Here is a 21,314-nt window from a genome sequence, read left to right as displayed (position 1 = left end):
TTTAAAAAAAATTTGTGTGTCCGTACTTCGTTGTGCACGTTGCTCACGGTACATAATCATCATGGTGAAATTGACCGTCAATCATATTATTACAATAATTATTCATTATTGTTTGCCTATTTTATTAAAAATCAATATTATTTTAATTAATTTCAAATATACAAGCAATAAACTTGTTTAAAGAAAATTAAACATAATATAATAATTTATTTTTTAATCAATGTCAATATATTTTAGGCCTATCTAAATATTAATATATAATAATTAAATAAATAAAATAAAATAATTAGATTAAAAATTAATTAAAAAATAGATTTGAATATGATAAACTTGATTTTATTATCTAGCCAATATCAAATAAATACACATCTAAATATCAACATATAATAAATAAAATTAGAATTTGAAAATTAACTACAGAATAAATTAGAACCTGTTTACCAAAATAAAATAAAATTAGAACCTAATAAAATACATATTATATTTTAGTCAATCTCAATTATATTCAATATCTATCTAAATTTTATATCGATATATAATTAATAAGAATTATTTTATTTTACAATCAACACAATTAATTTTATTATTAATATTTATATTTTATTTTATTATTAATTAATACCGTCTGGCCCGTATATTATGAATATTTTCATTTAGTTATATAATTTTTTATTTTAATCTACATGATTAAAATAAAAAAAATACATATAATTTTGCCTCTCACAATCATAATCTTGCCTCAACAATACATAACATTGTCGGAGCCAATCATGCACAGCCACTGCACTGATCAGGAGTGCTTACATATCACGCTCGCACTCCTTGAATTACCAAAACAAATCTCACACTATAATTGTAATTATCATAATTATGAAGATTTACAATATTTATCAATCAATGTAATTGAGAATTTGATTTATAAGTTGTAAAAAATTAATAATATTAATAATAATAAACAAAAAAGGAATTGTTGAGAAGAGAAGCAAGAAAGAAAGGGTATGGGTATGTGCAGAGGATTATAAAGTGTAACCGCCTCAGCTGGTATTGATGTCATTCACGGCGATCGAGTTGTGGTTACTTTAACTTTCTCACAGGCGATTTCTGGGAACTTCTTCTTCTGCAATGGATTCTCTTCCTTTTCGCGATGGCAACATCCACAAGATTCTCGAGACCCGATATTTCGACACTCGTCTAGTATTCTTCTTCGATTTCTTTTTTCAGTTTTTTTTTTTTTTTTTTTTTTTGAAAACTCAAAAGGGCTTAATAGTTAAGATTAGCTTGCGAATTCTGATTTTCAATATGGTGGATCATAATTTTGACAAAACCCATGATGTTTTGTCATGTCGTGTGGTTTTGACTAAGAAAATGTTACTGTTGTTTTTGTTCAGGATGTTAATCATAGTCTTCAGACACACTCCTCGTTGATTCGGAGGCTTTCTCAAGAGAGAGAGTTAGAGGTTGGTAAGATGCCTAAAATTACTAGCGTATCGTGGAACTATATTAGTAGAATTAGCATCCATGGGAATATTCTTCGAAATTATTATTCATCAAACAACACACTCACGCACTTGAAAGTAAGAAATGCCAATCTGCTATGTAATGTTCTGCTCTTCATTGTTGATTTACTGTATTATTGTAAATTTGCGGTATTTGCATATGGGTCCTCGTTTTTAACTGATTTTAGCACTTGCTATTATGCATGTTGAAATAAATTTGTGTAAATGAAGGTTTTTCTTTTTGAATATCAGTTTGTTAAAAATGCTGCCATTACGTTCCCATAGATTGCAACTACATTCTCTTCCAATGCTTATAGCTGTTTGCTTCAATTGCTGTGCGTTTTACCCTGATTCAGATTCAATGGAACCTCATTTTGTTTGTTGCCTTTCCCTGGTTGTCCTTCTGCTCATGATTTGAACAGGGCCACCTTGGCTGCGTTAATGCGGTGGCTTGGAATTCCAAAGGTTCGTTATTGATATCTGGATCAGATGATACACGGGTATGACACAATTTTATATTTTTTATCTGTACATACACTAGATGGTAGCTAAGATGTAAAACAGAAAAAAAAATGTTAAAACTTAGTACATATTACGTGGGAGATTCTTTCTTTCTTTTTTTTGGAAAATATATGACAGGAATCTTGAGATGCACCACCCCAAAAGCTTTCTCAAAGGGTGGGAGTGCCCAAGGCCTTATAAACCCCACATTAGTTGCCATACATCCAATATGTGACTTCAAGTCTCATACCTTGCAAATGGGTCCTAATATTCCACCACCCTCCGCAGCCCCGGCGCTCATGCCGGCCGGTTCTCCGCTAGTATTTTATTAGCCCTAGGCAAACTCTGCAATGCCAGTGTCACCATCCGCACCGCTCGATTGCAACCGAGAGACATAGTGGAAGACTTTGATACTATTTGATAAGAATCTTGAAATGCACCATCCCAAAAGCTAGCTCAAAGGGTGGGAGTCGCATTAGTTGCCCATACAACCAATGTGGGACTCCAAGTCCCATACTTTGCAAATGGGTCCTAACAATATATCTCTTATTGGAGTATAAGTATATGAGAAATAATCCTAGACATATTTTTGGGTCCATGGAAGTATTGGATATACTATTTCATATAGATTTTTGCCTTGTAAAATTTTCCTCTATACTTGGAATTTAAACATAGTTTACTTTTCCATGATTAAATGGGTTTGCGAGTTCCCTTTTGCTTTCATCAAGAGACTTTGGCATCTCTTCTACGTGTTGTGCTTGTTTCTTGTACTCACACAGTTATGATTTATTTTTTGAACCAAGTAGAGAGGTTGATCATGAAGCATGAAACTACTGAAAATAAATTTTGGTTGCTTTGGGTCTTGTTTTGCCTGATATATTTTGAAATTTATATTTTAAATTTATTAAGTCGTGACTAGTTTGATGAGTTCAGTCTTAAAAGATTGCAAACAGATTGAGAGATTTGCATGAAATTTTGCAGATTAATATTTGGAGCTATTCTGGTCGAAAACTTTTGCATTCAATTGACACCGGACATTCTGCAAATATATTCTGCACTAAGTTTGTACCAGAAACTTCTGATGAACTTGTAGTTTCTGGAGCTGGAGATGCTGAAGTAATGCTATGATCCATACAATTATTTTCGTGGTTAATGGGAATATAATTCTCTAATTTCATATATTTTTCCTTTTGGCAGGTCCGGTTATTTAATTTGTCTCACTTAAGTGGGAGAGGATCTAGTGATAATGCCATTGCTCCATCAGCACATTACCAATGCCATTCTAGAAGAGTCAAGAAACTGGCTGTAAGTTATGTGGTCTAAGAAAATCCTAAATTAGCATTATTTTAAGAATGTCACATCAATGTAAGTTTTCATGTGTGGTAAAGGAAATCAAACGTAGTTTATGTGGGAATATCTGATTTAATCTGCACCTGTAAGTTTTCATGTCATCTGTGTTCCTTTTTTGCAGGTTGAAAATGGAAACCCCAATATGGTATGGAGTGCTAGTGAAGATGGGACCATAAGACAGCATGATTATCGGGAAGGTACCTCTTGTCCTCCAGCAGGATCTTCACAACAAGAGTGTCGAAGTGTTCTAGTAAGTGATTTAATTCAGTTGTAGTCATTTCTACTTATCAATTTTTGAATGCAATTGAACCTTCTCTGGCAGATGAACATTTGGAGTTGGATTAAGTATTTGAAATTTCCTACATGTGCAAGTGGATAAGTCATTATTTGTAATATTTAAACTTTCCAATGAAAATACTGCTGTAGATTAGTTTATCTGCTATGTTAGAGCATTTGCAGAGGCATCCATTCCAGCATATATGAGCCTATGAGGCATGTTGATCTGGTTAATAAGCTTTTTTGTATTCTATTAAATGGAAACTTGCCTCAATTGCTGGTTGCTTGTCGAATGTCAATTATAATCATTTCTCTATAATTTAACGTGGAAGGTAGTAGGACTGTAGGATTATACTGGAACCTGCTCTAGGATGTTGCTGGATGTAATCTCGTGATAAAATATTTTATTTGATGCCTTTTTTTTTTCTTTATAAAAAATGCTTTCCTTTTAATTATGCATTTCTTAGTTCTTAAAAAAAATGGAAAGATGCTCGTGGATGGAGGGAGGGGAAAAAACTGAACTTTTCTTTCTATTCTTCATGTAGCAATGGTAAGAATTCAACATGTTCTTGTTATACCGATATTTCTCCTGGTTTTTCAAACTATCATGGATTATTAATTATTATTGCTCATTTACATCCTAAAACTATTAAGTGCACACTGGAAACCTATATCACCAAGGCATCTCAAGGGAAATCAATAATGAGAACTTACAAACATCTCTATGCTCGATATTATGGTCACATCTTCGATCTCCCAATGCTCTCATTATGCCTTTTCTTAATCTTCTGGAAATTAAATGACTTTCGTAGAGAAGATAGTTAGGATGTCAACAGTGTTTCCATAATGTAATTCTTTTTTCATCTGAAAGTTAGTCAGGAAGACGATGAACTATGATCATTGTTTTCTAAATCTGAAATCCGTGGTGTTTTTCATTTATTGATTTTCATGTTTGATGCTTCATGTCAGCTTGATTTACGGAGTGGAGCTAAAAGGTCACTTGCTGATCCTCCTAAACAAGTCCTTGCTCTAAAATCTTGTGATATTAGTTCAACTAGACCACATTTGCTCGTTGTTGGTGGGAGGTAAATATTTCTGGTGATGCTATATTTAATTTAATTCATTTTTCTATTCCAAACTGATGTTAGATTTTCTACTTCTTGCAGTGATGCCTTTGCACGATTATATGATAGGAGGATGTTACCCCCTCTGAGCTCCTGTCGGAAAAGAATGTCACCACCTCCTTGTGTTAATTATTTCTGTCCAATGCATCTTTCTGATCGTGTTAGTCTTTTGCTTTACTGATCTACTATTATCCGCTTTTGAAGTGTTTATATTCAGTCACTTTTTTAATCTGTTAAGTATTGGGAAGGGGGATATCACAACTCCTTTAATTTTTGGGTAAAATGAAGAATTCTTTAAGAGGCGAAAGAGAATGCAATAAGTAGGATGAGGAAACCTTGTAAAACAGAAACAAAAACAAAAAATTGAATATTTGTCAAGCCTTGCTTATTGATGGACTTTTCTTGTTTTTCTGGCTTCTGTATTGTTTGGTTTATTTTGGGTGGATATATTGTCATTTTCTCTTGTATTTCTTTCCTTATTATCCCTGATAAAAGCTTTTCTTTTATGTAAAACAAAAACTCATATCTTCCTGTTAACTTATGTTCTCTACCTTTTCCTTTGGAGTGTAACTCGTAATGGGTGGGGGTTAGGATTCTTATTTTTTGTACAGGTTCCTCACCTATGCTGAAGCATGTTTCTTTCTCTTATGAATTTTATCAAACTTTATATATGATACTTGAATGAAGTATCGGCTATCAGTGCATGTTATCATAGGTATAAATAATCTTGTTGATAAGATATCTGTGGTCTTTGGTATGTAAAGTACTGTAAGTTTCCTGTCAATGATAGGTTTGGAATGTCAAACACCCTTGTTCTGTGTGAGTTGAAGGAATGCAATATTCCCACAGAATCGGGAATTCTGTTCCAGTCTAGAGGGGTAAGTGGGTAAGTTATTATGTTGGATTCCCACGTATTGGGCATCCTCGTCATAATTCAAAATGATGGTATTGTGCACTCTTGATCCATCTGTGTTCCATTAAGATGCAAACATCTGCTGTTGGTATGGGCATTTTTAGGTCTTGAGGGAGGTATTGGTAACCATGGTGACAGTCATGATTCATGAAGGCGATGACAGCCATGGCTGTGGTGGTGGCCATGGAGGTGATCGATGGCATTGTGGCTGTGGTAGTGGCAGCCATGGTGGGGTTAGTGGTTGTGTTGTTAATATTATACAGGTGGTTTTGGGAAAAGAACTCAAGATTCATAGTAATTTGATTTCCATATTAAACAATGCTGCAGTAATGGGAATTGTGCCTATCTACAAAAGCAAGGGAGATATACAAAATTGTTCTAACTATAGAAGCATTAAGCTCATGAGCCATACTATGAAGTTGTGGGAGAGGTTATTGAGCATCGCTTGAGGAGAGATACCAAGGTTTCTGTAAATCAATTTGGATTTATGTCAGGAGATGTACCATGGAAGCCATTTTCTTGATGCGACAACTAATGGAAAGATATCGAGAAAAGAAAAAGGACTTACATATGGTGTTCATAGATCTTGAGAAAGCATACGATAGGGTTTCAAGGAAAGTTTTATGGTGGGTTCTGGAGAAGAAAAAGGTACCATCAAAGTATGTGAAGGCAATCAAGGATATGTATGATGGGGCTACTACATGTGTGAAAGCTTGTAACGGAACATCAAGTTATTTCCCTATCACGGTAGGTGTACACCAAGGGTCGGCTCTAAGTCCTTATCTCTTTGCCTTAGTAATGGATGAACTAACAAAATATATTCAAGAGGAAGTGCCATGGTGTATGTTTTTTGCAGACGATATTGTGCTTATTGATGAGAGCAAAGATGGTGTTAATAGAAAACTTGAATTGTGGAGAAGCACTTTGGAATCTAAAGGATTCACATTAAGTCGGAGCAAGACTGAGTATCTGAAGTGTGAGTTTTCTCTGGTAAGAGATGTAGACCAAGATCCCGTGCATCTAAGTGGTCAAGAGGTACCCAAGAAAGATGCTTTTAAATACCTAGGTTCCATTTTGCAAAAAGGTGGAGAGATTAATGAGGATGTAAATCATAGAATCAGAGCAGGGTGGATGAAATGGTGTAATGCATCTGGATTTTTGTGTGATCGCAAAATCCCCCTTAAGTTAAAAGGAAAATTCTATAGAGCAGCAGTACGACCTGCAATGCTATATGGAGCTGAATGTTGGCCAGCACATAGGTAACATGAGCATAAAATGGGAGTAGCAGAGATGAGGATGTTAAGATGGATGTGTGGTTATACGAGGATAGATAAGATAAGAAATGAAGATATTCGACGAAAGGTAGAAGTACTACCGGTGGTTGAGAAGATGAGAGAACATAGATTGAGTTGGTTTGGGCACGTAATGAGAAGGCCCCTGGATGCTCCCGTAAGAACAGAAGTTTGTTACCAAGAGCTCAACAAAAAAAAAGGTAGAGGTAGACCGAAACTTAGTTGGGGGAAGGTAGTAAAACAAGATTTAATAGAGTGGGATATAGATTGACGGACGGTATGCCTTAGAACGGAATGGAGAAAAGCTATAAGCATGGTGGAGGGTTAGACCCGTTGTTATTCCTATGTTTCAGATGGTCCTTTTTTAGTCATTTTTCCCTCCATTTCCCCCTCTTCTTCTTTTCCCTTTCTTTTTTACTTTTATATATATATTATTACGATTCTATTTATCTTTATTTTTATTTTTACTTTTATATTTCTTTTTTTCAATCTTTTTGTATCTTTCATTTGGGTTCATCTATCACCGACCCCAATTAATTTGGGATAAAGGTGTTGATGTTGATTAAACAATGTTGCAGTCAGAAATATCATTAGTAATTCCTACGCCCTAACCAAACCTATGTGGTTTGTAATGTGAATCTTCCATTCTGCATACCTAATGTCACATATAATGTAGGTGCTATAAGTTATTACGTTATCATATTCTCTCACCCATTTTCCTCCTTGGCATGTTATGCACATGTTAGTCTTTCTGCTACTTTAAGCCAGATATTCTTGCACTCAAATTGTTTCTTGTTTCTTCCAGGGACATCCAAGCTTGCACTTAACTCATGTTACATTCAGTCCTGATGGATGTGAGGTTCTCCTTAGCTATAGTGGAGAGCATGTTTACTTGATGAATGTAAATCATGGTAAAGCATTTTACATTGAGCTCATGCTACAAAGGTTGTTAAGGTCATACTTATTCTTGCAATTTGCAGATGGAATGGATGAGATGCAATATACTTCAGGAGATGTTTCCAAGATGATGACTTACTCTCCAACAATTAATGGGTTAGAATTGCAGCCTTTTGTATCTAATGTCTTCCCAAATGGTTTTCCTGTTAAAAAGAACATTGCTGCAAAGGTATGCAGTGTATGCTTTTTTTCTTTTATATTAAATCTGGTAATTTGTCTAGGAATGAGTTTTCTGTAGCTCTGTGGTGTAACTAGGAGCATGTTTCTTTTGTTTTGATAGTATTTTGTTGACTAATTGGCTTTCACAGCTTGACAAGTGCAGGAAACTAATAAAATATGCTAAGAAGTCTTTGGACGAGGGGACTCCCTATTATGGAATTGAGGCTTGTAATGATGTTTTGAGTGCCTACAGTCATATTGTTGGACCTGCGCTAAAACATGAATGCCTGTGTACTCGTGCTGCACTATTGCTTAAGGTTCTGCTTAATGTTGCCAAATTGGGTCTAAGCATTTTTTCTTTGAGTTTGGATTTTTATTTTTATTTTTTCCTGATGAAATATGTTTTTGAAATTTCCACCCCTATCCAGAGAAAGTGGAAAAACGATGCTTATATGGCTATAAGAGACTGCTATGCTGCTAGGAAAATTGATAATTCCTCCTATAAAGCACTTTACTATATATCAGAAGCATTGTCACAGGTAATTTTGGTTGTATGAACCACATTTTTTGGATGTTTTTACTTTGAATCTTAGTTGAAAAATGTGTCATGCTGGTTTTTGAATCTGTCAAAGTGCATTAAGCATCATATTTAAAATAGGATAAATTAGCAGGGTCATGTAATATTTGTTTGATTGAAACCAAAGTTCCATAAAAGAGAAAAGAGGGAAGTGTGCTCATATGGATGAAGTTAATAATGGAGGGACTCTTTGAGTTTGTGTATTTTTTTAATTTTTTTATGTTTCGTTTTGAGAATATCTCTCTCTATATGCGTGTGTAGATTTGAGTTTCATAAAGGTGCTGCAGTAGTGAGAATGGAGAGATAATTGAAGCAGAAGCACCTGTCATTGACTTCGATTCTTAATATTTTCTTCTATGCACAAGTTTTTTTAAGAGGGATTGTGGGCGGAGGTGGAGATGGGAAGGGGAATTTGAATATTAAAAGAGAACTATTTACATTAGAATTATCTTGAACACATACGATTTCGGTAGCAGTTATGATTGGACATTAGAGGTGAGAAGCATGATAGTTGAATCTACACTTCAACTTTTTTTTATGTAGATTACAGAATACCAAGTAAAGCGTAGAGACAGAAGATCATAGAAATCCAGAAAGAAACAAAGCACAATCAAAGAGTAGGTTGAAGCCTGTTTATCTGTGAAAATTTTGATTGAAGAAAGAAAAAATTGTGGTATTAACCCTGCTTGATATGATCTGTGGCGAAAGATAGTGCCTGTATGTAATTTCAATAAGCTCTGAAAGAAATTTGAGATTTCAGGGGTTTATTTTCTGATAAATCAGCTACCACTATCTATGAATTTATGTTTTGACTTTTGGCCTGAGGGACTTGTATGGGTCTTTTTAACTTCATTTTCATGCCATCGGTTTGCTTCAAGCATACTCTTTCATAGCAGAACCTGTCCATTCAGTTCAAAAACCCATTATACTTAATTCCAAATGTTATTTTGTTGCAGTTGGGTAAACATCAAGAAGCTTTGGATTTTGCTATTGCTTCCCACTTGTTGGCCCCATCCAAATCTGAAGTTGCAGAAAGAGTGGAGAATGTGAAGAAGGATATTGCCTTAGGTATGGATAAGATGGGTTTCATGTCTGGATTTAATTATAGGAATGTCTATATTGAATTGCTACATTTTTGTTTCTGAATGCATGTATGTGAAAATTCATCAATAATTATTCTTCTACTTTTTTGTTAATGAAGTTTGTGAATTGCCTTCCTCCCCTAAAACAGTTTATGTCCCATTGAGCTCACTGAAACATGCTACACTTTTTTCTTATGAAGGCCATTGATATTAGCATATTGATTAATACTGTATCTCCAAAACTGCTAAAATTTGATACACAATAATTAATCTGATTTCCAAATATTTCTTTTTTATGATAAGAAAGTTACATGCCATATCTTTTTTTCTTATGATTTTATGTGTATCTAACTAGTTTGTTTTTTAACCAGCTGAAGCTGAGAAAAATAGTAAGACGAATGATGGAGTATCAAGGTTTGACAGGCAAGGTGGAAGAATATTATCATTGAGTGACATACTCTATCGTTCGGAGGCTAATAGTGATGCTTCACAAGATGGTCCCAGATCAGAGAGGGATGATTCCGATTATGATGAGGAATTGGAGTTGGACTTTGAAACATCAGTATCTGGTGATGAGGGACATGATGTTGAATCAAATATTCTTCATGGGAGTTTAAATCTTAGAATTCATCGAAGAGGTGACTCCCAAGAAAATGCTGGTGCAAATGGCTCTTGTGAATCGCCCTCATCATCATCACAGAACAATAGAGCGGCTTATCAGGTTTACATTTCTATCCTTGACTTTCATTCTTATTATTTGCTTTCTCATCAATATGATCCTTCCAAAAAATGATGCTTTCTTCTAAGTTTATTTCCTGGGATTAATGGTTTCATTTGATGCTTCTTTTTCTTCCTTTCTATTGGTTCCAATGCATAATCCTAAACTGTAAATGATTCATGTTATGTGGGAAGGGTGGAACAACCTTCATATTTCAAGTTCTGTAGAAGAACTTTCCATTATTCTTTAGATATATGTTTTTTTTTTTGTAAGACCTTTTTATTGCTTCATGTTGGTGCTTCTATTCTTTGATGATGTTGTTTTTGTTATTATGCTAAACATAAATTACTAATACATTTTGGATAATTTTTACTCTTTTGTTAATCATGCAGCCTGAAGCAGCTATTGATATGAAGCAGAGATTTATCGGCCACTGCAATGTTGGGACTGATATAAAACAGGCCAATTTTCTTGGTCAAAGAGGTATAGTATTTCATAGATGATTTTGTAAATTTTAGATTCAGCTGTTAAAAGTTTTTATATTGTTTTATACTGAACACACATTGTAAAAACAAGATATTTTGTTTCTCTCTCTCTCTCTCTCTCTCTCTCTCTTTGTTGCTATATTATTTTCACATGGTATTCTTGCCCTGATGGAGTTTGCCAAGGATAAATGTATGTGTGTACCAAAAAGAGTTGGCTTTAATTAATTCAATACCAATTATTAACCACTTCACATTTACATTTTCATTTACATGGTAAGTGTAAAGAACCACTTCAACCCAAAACCTTTAGGTGTTGGGTGAAGACTTTTTTAATGGTTTATATTATTCTCTAACATCCCCCCTCCCCCTCACGCAAGAGTCCTTTGGGCTTGAAGCGTGGATTATTGCATAGGCCTAATTTTTGGTTTACCTTATGCTTCTTTAATTCCACAAGTGGGGGGTCGGTGAGGATCGAACTCGTGATCTTATGGTCACTGAAGCTCTGATACCATGTAAAGAATCACTTCAACCCAAAACCTTAAGGTGTTGGGTGAGAGCTTTTTTAATGGTTTATATTATTCTTTAAAATAAAATAAAAATTCGATTCCCTTGAAGTAGATGAAATTATATCTTCTTTTGAGTTGTTTCTCTTACTTTGAATGCCAATATCTTCTTTGGAAATGAAAAGGATTGGTTTGTATGATATATGCATAGCCACCGGGAAAATATGGTTTTGTCGTATTTTTTGGCATGAGTGCTCTTATATTCTGCATTAGTGAATATCCTCATTTTGATTATTCATCTTTAGAAAGTAAATGGTGAGTTTCAGTTAACAATTGGTCCACCCATAGTTGCTATTCATATTTAAGATCGTCTAACTTGTTTATTTGTAGGTGAATATGTTGCCAGTGGAAGCGATGATGGCAGATGGTTTATTTGGGAAAAGCGGACTGGTAGACTCATAAAAATGCTGAATGGTGATGAATCCGGTAACATTGTTTTCCCTAAGGTTATCGGATTTAGTACTCTCTTGTATGGTTTTCTGAAGCTATATGTTTCTTCCTTCTACAGTTGTAAATTGTGTACAATGCCATCCGTTTGATTTTGTTGTGGCAACCAGTGGGATTGATAGCACAATAAAGGTGAGAATGATGATTCTATGATTCATGGTATCTTTCGGGTTAATAAAAATTTCAACCCCTGAAAGCTTTCTGGTGGTGAATTACTCTAGATATGGACTCCAAGTGCTCCTGTTCCATCTTCTGTAGCTGGTGGTTCAGCAGGACCAGAAACTGGTGATGTGTTGCTTGCTATGGAGAGCAATCAACAAAAATTATCCCGTAACCGTGATACTATCCTGTAAGGATCATGAAACCTTCTATTTGATATGGGAATATCAGGGATATAGTTATGCTGCTGGTTTAATGTTCAGGTAGTTTATTATAAGCATAATGCCTTGCAAGCCTGTCTAGAAATAAATTTGATGGTGACATTGCCTGGCAATAAGCATGACTTACATTTCAGTCTATCATTCTGTTCTTAATGTTGGGAGTCATACTCTCTAACATGTCCAACTTTACTTCTATATTAGTTGAGCTAATCTACTATTCCACTCTTAATGTTGCGAGTCTACTCTATGGAGTCAGAAGTTGCTAATTTGATCACTGCTCCTTGGCTTTATCCTAATCTTATAATATAGGCTACACTTCTAATCTGGACATTGTACCCAGGTGATACACGTCAGGCAATTGACTAGGAGGGTTTGATTTAATGTCTTCCATTTAATTGTCATTATTTGTGAATTGGGCATGATATTTTGATCCATCCTTCCTCTATTTCTGCGCTACATTGATCTGTTAATTAAATGGTCTTCCCCTTGATGCTTCCAGAAAGAGTGTTGTTAGGATATATTCCGTTAAGTAATTGTGTTTTCCGCAGGCCCTTTGAGCTTTTGGAACCGTTTAGAATGCATGAGTTTCCCGAAGGATCGCTGCGCTTGCGCCCGTTTGAATGCACCCAAAGCTAAAGATTCGCTAATTCTGATCTGCTGCTGGTAACTCGTACTTTGTTCTTTTCACTTGGTACAATACAAGTTGATATTCGGATTTCTTGTATAAACATAATTAGGAAGCTATTAGTATCATAAATACACCCCACGTGGCCTCCTTTGGGGTGACAACGAAATTTCGATATGAAGAAAAGAGCCTCATTATTTGGTGTTAATGATTCAAAAATTGAACCGGCAAAACTACTGGGTTATGGTTTGAATGGTTCAACTGACAAAGTTGACAGCTCAACCAGGGTTGAACCGGACAACATTATAAAGATCAATCAGACTATAGACACTATGGGTGGTTCGTAGTCTAACCGGTTAAAACGTTAGGATTAGGTATTAGAGTCATGAGGAAGAGAATAGGCAAAATTTAGAGAATATTAAGGCTTTAATTTGTCAAATGAAAGTTACCTGCTGGCGGAAAATTGCTAACTCGTATCTTATTGAACTCGCATTACATAAATGTAGTCTTACACTACTTAACTAGGAATCCGTTGATCCCCAAACACCAGAATATGTTTTATAAAAATCAATTTTTAGAAACAACGCGTAGAATTATGAATGGCCTGCTTAGTTGATGAAGCTTCAAATTTGGCTGATTCCAAGATGTTTAGAGAGCAGGCTTAATTTTGACTTATTGAATTGGCTATGTTGCTGTACAAATGTCAAACGAGATTTCTATCCTTTCTAGTAAGTTCCCGTGTCTTGCGGCCTGATATGGAAACCATCGTGCTTTTATGTTTGTATTTAACTGGAATTATAAGAGTCACCTTTGTTCTTTTGTATCATCGCAGGTGCTATATTCTGTAGTGCTTATGAATCTGGACTGATTAGTGATGTGGGGATGACATTGATGGGAAGCCATTATGAGGGAGCTTTGACCATGGGAGGCATTTTAAGGACGCAGAGACTAAATTGGAACATTGAAAATAAATCCTGGATTTATTTCCTAAACTGTTAATGATTTTTTAAAAGAAAAATTTGTACAGATTTACTAGTTGTCATGGTTGCTGATATTAATGTTATGTATAGTAAAAGGTGGTGTCTGAATTAAAATATTATTAAATTTGATCTCTGTATAGTAAACGATGATCCAGCGAAATCCTTTTGGTTGTTTGAATGTGGGTATCATAATTATTTTTTCTTGGACTTTAGGTTTCTTACTGTAGTTGTATTTGAATTCTACCGGTGAAAAATTGTCTTACAAATTCACAAATCACAATGTTTGAATCGCAGGTAGAAACTTTCGTCTTATTTGGCATTCAATTCGGAAGAGCATTTTTAGACTTAGACGTGCATGCTTTTGCCTACGATTTCTTGTATTTTTTATTTTATTGGATACTGGCTATCTTCCAAAATTAGTAAAGCTAAAAATTTAGGCCTTAAAACTGTATTTTTAAATATTGCAATTAGTGCATTGCTCTGTTCCATACCACATGAACAAAAGATCAGTTTTGTAGGTTTCGTTCATGCTAGAAAGCTGGTAGAACTTCTAGAAATGTTTAGGCACGTGTTGGGTTTACTGATAGACACTCACTCCTTTTCGGCAGTAAACTAGTGAGATAATTTTAAAAGACAGCATTTGTAATATGATTCATCCAACATTAGTGATATAATATTTCATTCGGATTCAGGTTTCATATGGCTTCCAAATCGAAAATGCCCACTTACCTCGACGTCCTCTCCATCCACAGAAGCTCCAGCGGTTCGTTTGTTTTCTTGTATTTTGTCCGCCAATGGCCGAGTATGAATTAGGTCCGTAAAATTTGAGTTTTTGGAGGGTCTTCTTACACGTGATTAACTTTGGTTTTAGTGATATAAGTTAGTAACTAATTTTCAAAGTAGATTAGATTGGAATTTTTTTATTTTTTTTTTAAATAAAAATAAAATCACTTTGGTCAATCAGCCGTTAAACGGTTGTAAACTTATAGCAGGTTTAGTAGCGCAACCATAACTTGGGGTTCAGAGTAGACGGGTATATGACTCGGATTTATGTCGGTCAAGACTAAAGGGGAAGAAGTGATGATAGTATGGTACAGGGCAAATATCATATCTTAATGAACTCGCACAAAGTGCAGATGTTGAATGTTGACCACATGTGGCTTCTAATGCTGTGCTCAATTATACAACATGTAGGTGAAGCAAATAAAAGCCTAAAGCCAAACATTCTCTTGGTTTTGGGTTTTAATTTGTTTTTACTGCTGAGACGATCCCATTGAACCCCTTAACGGCCTTCTTATTGAGCTACTTCCTTATTTCTTTTTTCTTTTCTCTTTTGTAGAGTTATACAATAAAATATGCGGACAATAAGGACAATATATACTTTTAAGGCCTGTTTGGAGCACCTGATAAAGAAGATAGGATAGAATAATTTATCATATTCTACTTTTATCTCTTGTTTGGTGAGTCAATAGGATATGATTAGCTTATCTTATTGTCTCGTTTTATCTTATCCAATACATGATTTCTTATCCTATGGGGAGAGCTGAGTTAAGATTCAACAAGATAGGATACTAATATTGGATACCCAATATATCCCTACGCTACCCAATATATTTGTATATATTGCATTATATTTTGTTTTTTCTTTCTCCTTTTACATAATTTTGTCAGATTGTTAATCAGGTGCTCATCAAACAAAGGACATGATATTAGCTTATCAGCCTCTTATCATATCCTACCTTTATCAGCCCCATATCATATCCTACCATTGTCCTATCCTGTCCACCAAACAAACCCTTAATCTAATAATTGACCATGCAATTTTTCTTTTCTCTCAAACGTTGAACTGCAGAGTGTAGGTAGTGGTTTTACCGCAGACAATGTTTCTCCGAATTCCACGTAGCCTTTTTGTCTAACCGATGTTCCGCACTCCCCCTTGTAATGGTTCATTTAGCAATAGAAATCTTCATCTACCATTCTCTTGCGAGGCAATGAGACCAGGATGAATTATCACTACGGAGGGAAAAGGACCGGATACTATATGACAAGGCTAGCTAGCTCGGAAAGAATGTCATTATCTGACTTATCACTCTCCTTAAACGTCTCCACAAGAGAAAATCAACGAATAAATCTCTCAAATTTTTTATATAAAACGAGATCTCATCTCACGTATTAAAATTATTTTGAATGGATAAACAAAAGTGCTTGTGTTAACACATGACCTATTACATCTTTAGCCTAACTTTCTATGTGGCATTTACTTGTTTAGGCAGCAAACTTACAAAACACGGTGAGACTAAAACGTGTTACCATTTATCAATTATCTTCTGTTCCTCTCTCGCACGGAACAGAAACTACAAAACATGACAAGCAAAGGAACTGACGTTACAGGACAACCCAACCATGAGTGTTGCATGTGTGGGGATTGCTGTTTCTGGACGAGGTTTCAAGGTAAATATATAAACTTAAAACTAGAAAAGGAGAGAATTTGGTATGAAACGAAGAGGTCTCCTTACTCTAAATCAATCACAACACTATAAGATGTCTTATGTAAAATAAACACTCATCTAATCAACTGGGAACACAGGCATAGGCACATACTACGAAATTTGGTACAAAGTTGGGTGAAATAAGTCTTTTCCTCGGGAAGAGCAAAATAATTACAAGTATCATATCACTAATTAATCTAGTTTCTACAAAAAGGTCACGAGCATGACATGTACAACTTAAAACATAAAAAATCTAGTTATTTCATGTATGTAAGAGTTCTATGGAAAATCCTCCTGCAGATTCATGTCAAGTATAGTGATGAAGTTGTGGCATGCAGATACCAAAGTGCTAATCTCTCCCACCATGAACACAAGCAACTAAATAAGAACTTTCTTCATTCAGGTTTCTTCAAGTTCAAACAATTATCTGACGCTTGCATAAACAGCTCACGAACTTGATTTAATTCCTCCTCTGACATCAAGAACCCAGAGATAATGTTAGGAAATCAAAGTTATTTTACACTCTATCAAATTCAAGAACGAATGCAATTGCTCAAAACATCCTAATATCTAAAGTAGCATGAAACTAGTTTATTGCTCAAAATCGTAGCACTTATAATAACAAGTTAAACCACATCACAACACCCTGTTACTTTAAGAGTCTGAATTTAAAAGAAAATTACATACAAGGCTAACCACAGATACAGGCCATCTATTTACCATGTGAATAACTACAGCCTAGAAGTTGCTTTATACAAGACATCATTTTCTAATAGTTTCCTCAAAATGACCACAGGGATGCTGTTTGCTATATATGAAAATTACGCCTCTGGATACTAAATCTTACACAAATTTTTTCTATTTAATATGAATTTAAACTTTCATATGTTCAGAAGAGAATTATAGAAATCAAAATGAAACCAAATCCAAAAGCTCAGGGAAAAAGATTGAAGATTGGAGATAACCTGCAGCTTCCAATTGCTTCTGAAGTTCTTGGCCTACTGCATCATTTTCAGCCTGAGAAGGTAAAATCCAGAAACAGTGTAAGAACATTAGCACTGTCAGTTACAGTTCCATTACCAAAAATAAGCACAGTCCCTTTTACAAGTAAAGCTATGGATACGCAGATTCAAAGTTCTAGTTCCTAGTAACTAATTTCCTCATCAGATTAACCTTCACAAACCACAAAAATCGAATAATCACATTAAAAAAAAAAAAAAAAAGTTCGGAGAGCTGTGAAGTGAATTCCATACCTGTAGTTCAGCAATCCTTTTGAGCTGTACTTCTTCACCTCCCTCAGATATTGGAAGCGCTGCAACCAATGCATCAAACTGTAGAAGAATCAATAGTCAAGAAAGGGGGGCAGGATACATAATAAGGATAAAGGAACAAATGAACAAGACAAAAACTTTATATAAGCTAGACTCAAATCGCTGATATGCTTTATACCAAATCAGGGTAAATAAAAAAGTTTCAAAACCAGAAATGTACAAGTAATCACCATGCAATTGGATCTCACACATTGTTTGGTATAAAAGACAATCATCAGTTTTTTGTTTTTTTTTTTCTGCAAGTGTTTCCTTAGTTAAATTACAGATACCTGCTTTGCCGCCTTCACCAATGCAGCACTCATCAGCTTTGGCTGTTCGGAAAAGTTAGCCCCATCCTCCGTAGGATGTGGCGGTGGTTCAGGGTAATTCGGAGAAAGCCGATTAGGAGGTGCATCCCTTTGCAATGTACCAACGGTATTCAAAGATAGTTGTGCAATCAAATTAACTTGTTCTTGTAATTGAGAGATTATATCCATTACAAGAACTCAAATATCGAATCCACACAAGTTCTTGGAATTAATGCGAGTGAGATTGATGGAAAAATCCACAAGAGGGTTGAACAAATGAGGAACTTAGGGTTTTTTTATTTTTATTTTTTATTTTATTTTTCCCTCCTCTTTCGTTGCATATTAATTCCATTCATTGGTACTATTGGGCCTCAATTTATTATTGGTTGGGCTAGCCCAACTGGTGACATTTTTTTGGTTTAAGGAATTAAAAGAGAGTTCAGAAATTTTTCCCTGGAGAAATAATTCTTCCCGGGCCACAAACAGAAATGTTAGAAAAACAAAAATCCAAAATTGAGGCTATGTTTGATTTCTGTTTTGCAAAACAGTTTTTTAATTTTCAGAACAAAAAAACTAAAAAAACTTGTTTGGTAAGACCTGTTTTGTAAAAAATGTTTTGAAAACTATAACTGCTTTTTTTTTGTTTTTAAAATCAAATTTAGAGAACATGTCTGAGTTGTTTTTGTTTTCTGTTTTGGTTTTTAACTTTCAAAAAGAAAAAAATATAGAAAATAACTGTTTCCATAACTATTTTACAAAACAGTTTTAAGAACAAAAAAACCAGAACACAATCAAACAGACCCTGAGTTTCCCTTAGCTTTCATCCAGATTATATACTTTATCAAATAAAAATAGGGACATGTTATATTTATAAATTTTTTCTTTTACAAACTACATTATCTTCTTTCGGGAGAACACTAGTTACACTATGTTCTTTCGGGAGAAAATAGTGTAATTTGTAAAAATTTGTAAAAAAAATTTGTAAACGGATCCTTCCCCATAAAAATATGGGGACAACTCATTTCACTTTATATTTTTAATATAAATTTTATTATCAAGTGACGTGTTAGTTTTATGAATTAAGAGTAGAATTTATTTATTTAATAAAACTAATATAAAATGTTATATTAAAATATATTAAATGTTATACTGCTAGTATTTTTTTTTTCTTAAATAAAATCATTGTGAAAAGAGGTTCAAAGACCACAATATATAGATTTTGAAAACACTTACAATAGGTTTAACTATACTGTGTCTGTGTAGGATGTTAGATGTAAATGGAAGATGTAAAATGTCGAGCACAAACGAGGTGTGGACATGGCAAATATTGGACATATTGTGCTTACGTTTCCAACCGCGCTTGTCGTTTCGTCAAGAAGAGCCGTCACAATTCTTCCCCATCGTGCATTCTGGTCCAGTGCTCTAATGTCTGCGGTTAAGCTGTAACTTATAAGTTATAACACCATCACAGAGTCCATAGCTCATTTCTGATTGCGTATTTGTCCACCAATATGATTGATGCATCATTCCCAGTGTCACGGTCTCCAAATCTACTTAATAATAATAATAATAATAATACACACACATATATATATATATATATATATATATATATATATATATATATATATATATGTATGCTACCGACCTAACCTAGCTAGTACTTATCTATAATATTTTTTCCCAACATATCCTCAATGCTCGGGCAGAGGGAAGGGGCTTGTAGGGACATCAATTAATAGGTTAGTAGGAGCTTAGCTAATTCATACAAGTTATTGATTTGAATCTCAATATTATTATTATTATTATTAAAAAATTAAATAGATTATTAAAAAGCTATCTCAAAAAAAAATCTACAAATAGTCAAAAATTAAAATGATTATTAGCCCTCAAATCAATTTTTAATAAAAACAAAAACAACATAAAATTATCAACAAAAAAACAACATAAAATACAATACGGCGAAATTACACATTCACTACCAGCATATTATCACCTAAATATTTATTATTTTATTATGTAATTTTTTCAATCAATTTTAAATTAAATTTGAATAGGGACATTCTGAGCAACAAAATGAAATGGAAAAAAGGTGATAGTTGCAGTATAATTTTAAATTATATTTTAAAAATTTGCGATTATGAAAACTTAGTTGGTGGCTTTCGATTGATGTGTATCCAGTCAATACATAAAAATTTGCAATTTTGCAATTTTTTTATTTTCAATATAAACAAATATTTTGAAATAAATACAAAGACTGACTACTTATATTGAGGTAGAAGTCTTTCTTTTGTATCACTTCTACGTAGTAATTTATAATTAATTCAACACTCGGCTTTTAAACGCTTTCAAAAAATTTGTTACCCCTAGATTTCTCTAATATATTGTTAAATTCAGTTACACTTAAATGAGGTTAACTTATACATTAACATGAATTGTAAGTCATCGGTATTAACCTGTGTAAGTAGTTATTATTAGTTAGAAAATTAGGTGGTTAATTTGTGTTAAATACTTATATAAATAGGACTTAGAGTTCTAAATAACTTATTGATAAATTAATCATGAAATGTTGAGAATGTTATTGGCTAGAGGACGAGACTCTCTAGATCCAGCCATTCAATTATTTTGGTTCCTATTATATACTCACATGTCATGTGAACAACTTGATGTTTAAATTCTAATCTACTATTCGCTCGAAGATTTTCTCCAAGCCCCTAAGGTAATATACATTTTAGGTTCTGTCAGTTTGTGAAGACATAAATGATACAAACACTCTTGTTTGATTTCTTGTTTTAATTTTAAAAATTGAAAATTTATTAATAAGTTTATTAAGACTGCTGAATTGAATAATTTCAAAAAATTAATCAGTATCAAGGAAAAAAATTCAAAACTAATTAATAAAAACAACAACTTTTCTGAATCCAAAATAATATTAATAATATTTTGTATGTACTAAAGTATATATTTATTCGATGTATATACAACAGGATCCACTACGCAGTTTCACAAACAACATATACAATGCACCTCACCAAAGCCAATTGAATTATAGATATTATTGCAGCCAGTTTTGCACGAATATTTGTACCTATCCTATAAAGCTGTGGAAACCACATATTCGTTGGTTCATTGCCCATAAATATCATACGAATAATCCCACGCCCATACCTGTTTGTTCCCTGTTTCTTATACCACATAATAATATAACGATTTATTGATGTCACTGCTTTCGTGAGTCCACATAACTAACTACAATAAATGGTGACAATCTATTAATGTTTT

At 34.0% G+C, this 21,314-nt stretch overlaps 2 protein-coding genes across 2 annotated transcripts; one reads left to right on the top strand and one right to left on the bottom strand.

The window, feature by feature from the left end:
• The first annotated feature begins 991 nt into the window (after positions 1 to 991).
• LOC133314575 (protein ALTERED SEED GERMINATION 2) lies at positions 992 to 14,104 on the top strand. The gene is made up of 20 exons (XM_061516066.1): positions 992 to 1,194; positions 1,389 to 1,457; positions 1,919 to 1,996; positions 2,979 to 3,113; positions 3,195 to 3,302; positions 3,469 to 3,597; positions 4,593 to 4,708; positions 4,790 to 4,907; positions 7,758 to 7,863; positions 7,933 to 8,078; positions 8,218 to 8,385; positions 8,497 to 8,607; positions 9,602 to 9,713; positions 10,099 to 10,448; positions 10,838 to 10,928; positions 11,824 to 11,919; positions 12,002 to 12,072; positions 12,162 to 12,289; positions 12,869 to 12,983; positions 13,778 to 14,104. Exons 1-19 carry the CDS (start codon positions 1,123 to 1,125, stop codon positions 12,954 to 12,956), a joined length of 2,292 nt encoding a protein of 763 aa, XP_061372050.1. The 5' UTR covers positions 992 to 1,122; the 3' UTR covers positions 12,957 to 12,983; positions 13,778 to 14,104.
• Positions 14,105 to 16,452: 2,348 nt separating this feature from the next.
• LOC133314610 (mediator of RNA polymerase II transcription subunit 21) lies at positions 16,453 to 18,305 on the bottom strand. The gene is made up of 4 exons (XM_061516109.1): positions 18,015 to 18,305; positions 17,668 to 17,745; positions 17,380 to 17,431; positions 16,453 to 16,886 (listed from the first exon to the last, which is right to left on the bottom strand). Exons 1-4 carry the CDS (start codon positions 18,219 to 18,221, stop codon positions 16,810 to 16,812), a joined length of 414 nt encoding a protein of 137 aa, XP_061372093.1. The 5' UTR covers positions 18,222 to 18,305; the 3' UTR covers positions 16,453 to 16,809.
• Positions 18,306 to 21,314: the final 3,009 nt, after the last annotated feature.

The sequence above is a fragment of the Gastrolobium bilobum genome, unplaced genomic scaffold, assembly GCF_033153095.1.
Source record: "Gastrolobium bilobum isolate Gb01-03AN ecotype WA unplaced genomic scaffold, APGP_CSIRO_Gbil_v1 utg24763, whole genome shotgun sequence".
NCBI classification, from domain to species: domain Eukaryota; kingdom Viridiplantae; phylum Streptophyta; class Magnoliopsida; order Fabales; family Fabaceae; genus Gastrolobium; species Gastrolobium bilobum.
The sequence above is the reverse complement of the archived record's forward strand: the minus strand, read 5'-3'. Positions and strand labels throughout refer to the sequence as shown.

What these genes read in the sequence shown, in the direction of transcription:
- LOC133314575 (XM_061516066.1), top strand. Translation starts at nt 1,123, where the DNA reads ATGGATTCTCTTCCTTTTCGCGATGGCAACATCCACAAGATTCTCGAG. An exon ending in CTGGAGCTGGAGATGCTGAA is followed by an intron (nt 3,114 to 3,194) that starts GTAATGCTATGA and finishes TCCTTTTGGCAG; the next exon opens with GTCCGGTTATTTAATTTGTC. An exon ending in CGTAACCGTGATACTATCCT is followed by an intron (nt 12,290 to 12,868) that starts GTAAGGATCATG and finishes TGTTTTCCGCAG; the next exon opens with GCCCTTTGAGCTTTTGGAAC.
- LOC133314610 (XM_061516109.1), bottom strand. Translation starts at nt 18,221, where the DNA reads ATGGATATAATCTCTCAATTACAAGAACAAGTTAATTTGATTGCACAA. An exon ending in AAAGGATTGCTGAACTACAG is followed by an intron (nt 17,432 to 17,667) that starts GTATGGAATTCA and finishes TTACCTTCTCAG; the next exon opens with GCTGAAAATGATGCAGTAGG. An exon ending in GAAGCAATTGGAAGCTGCAG is followed by an intron (nt 16,887 to 17,379) that starts GTTATCTCCAAT and finishes TCTTGATGTCAG; the next exon opens with AGGAGGAATTAAATCAAGTT.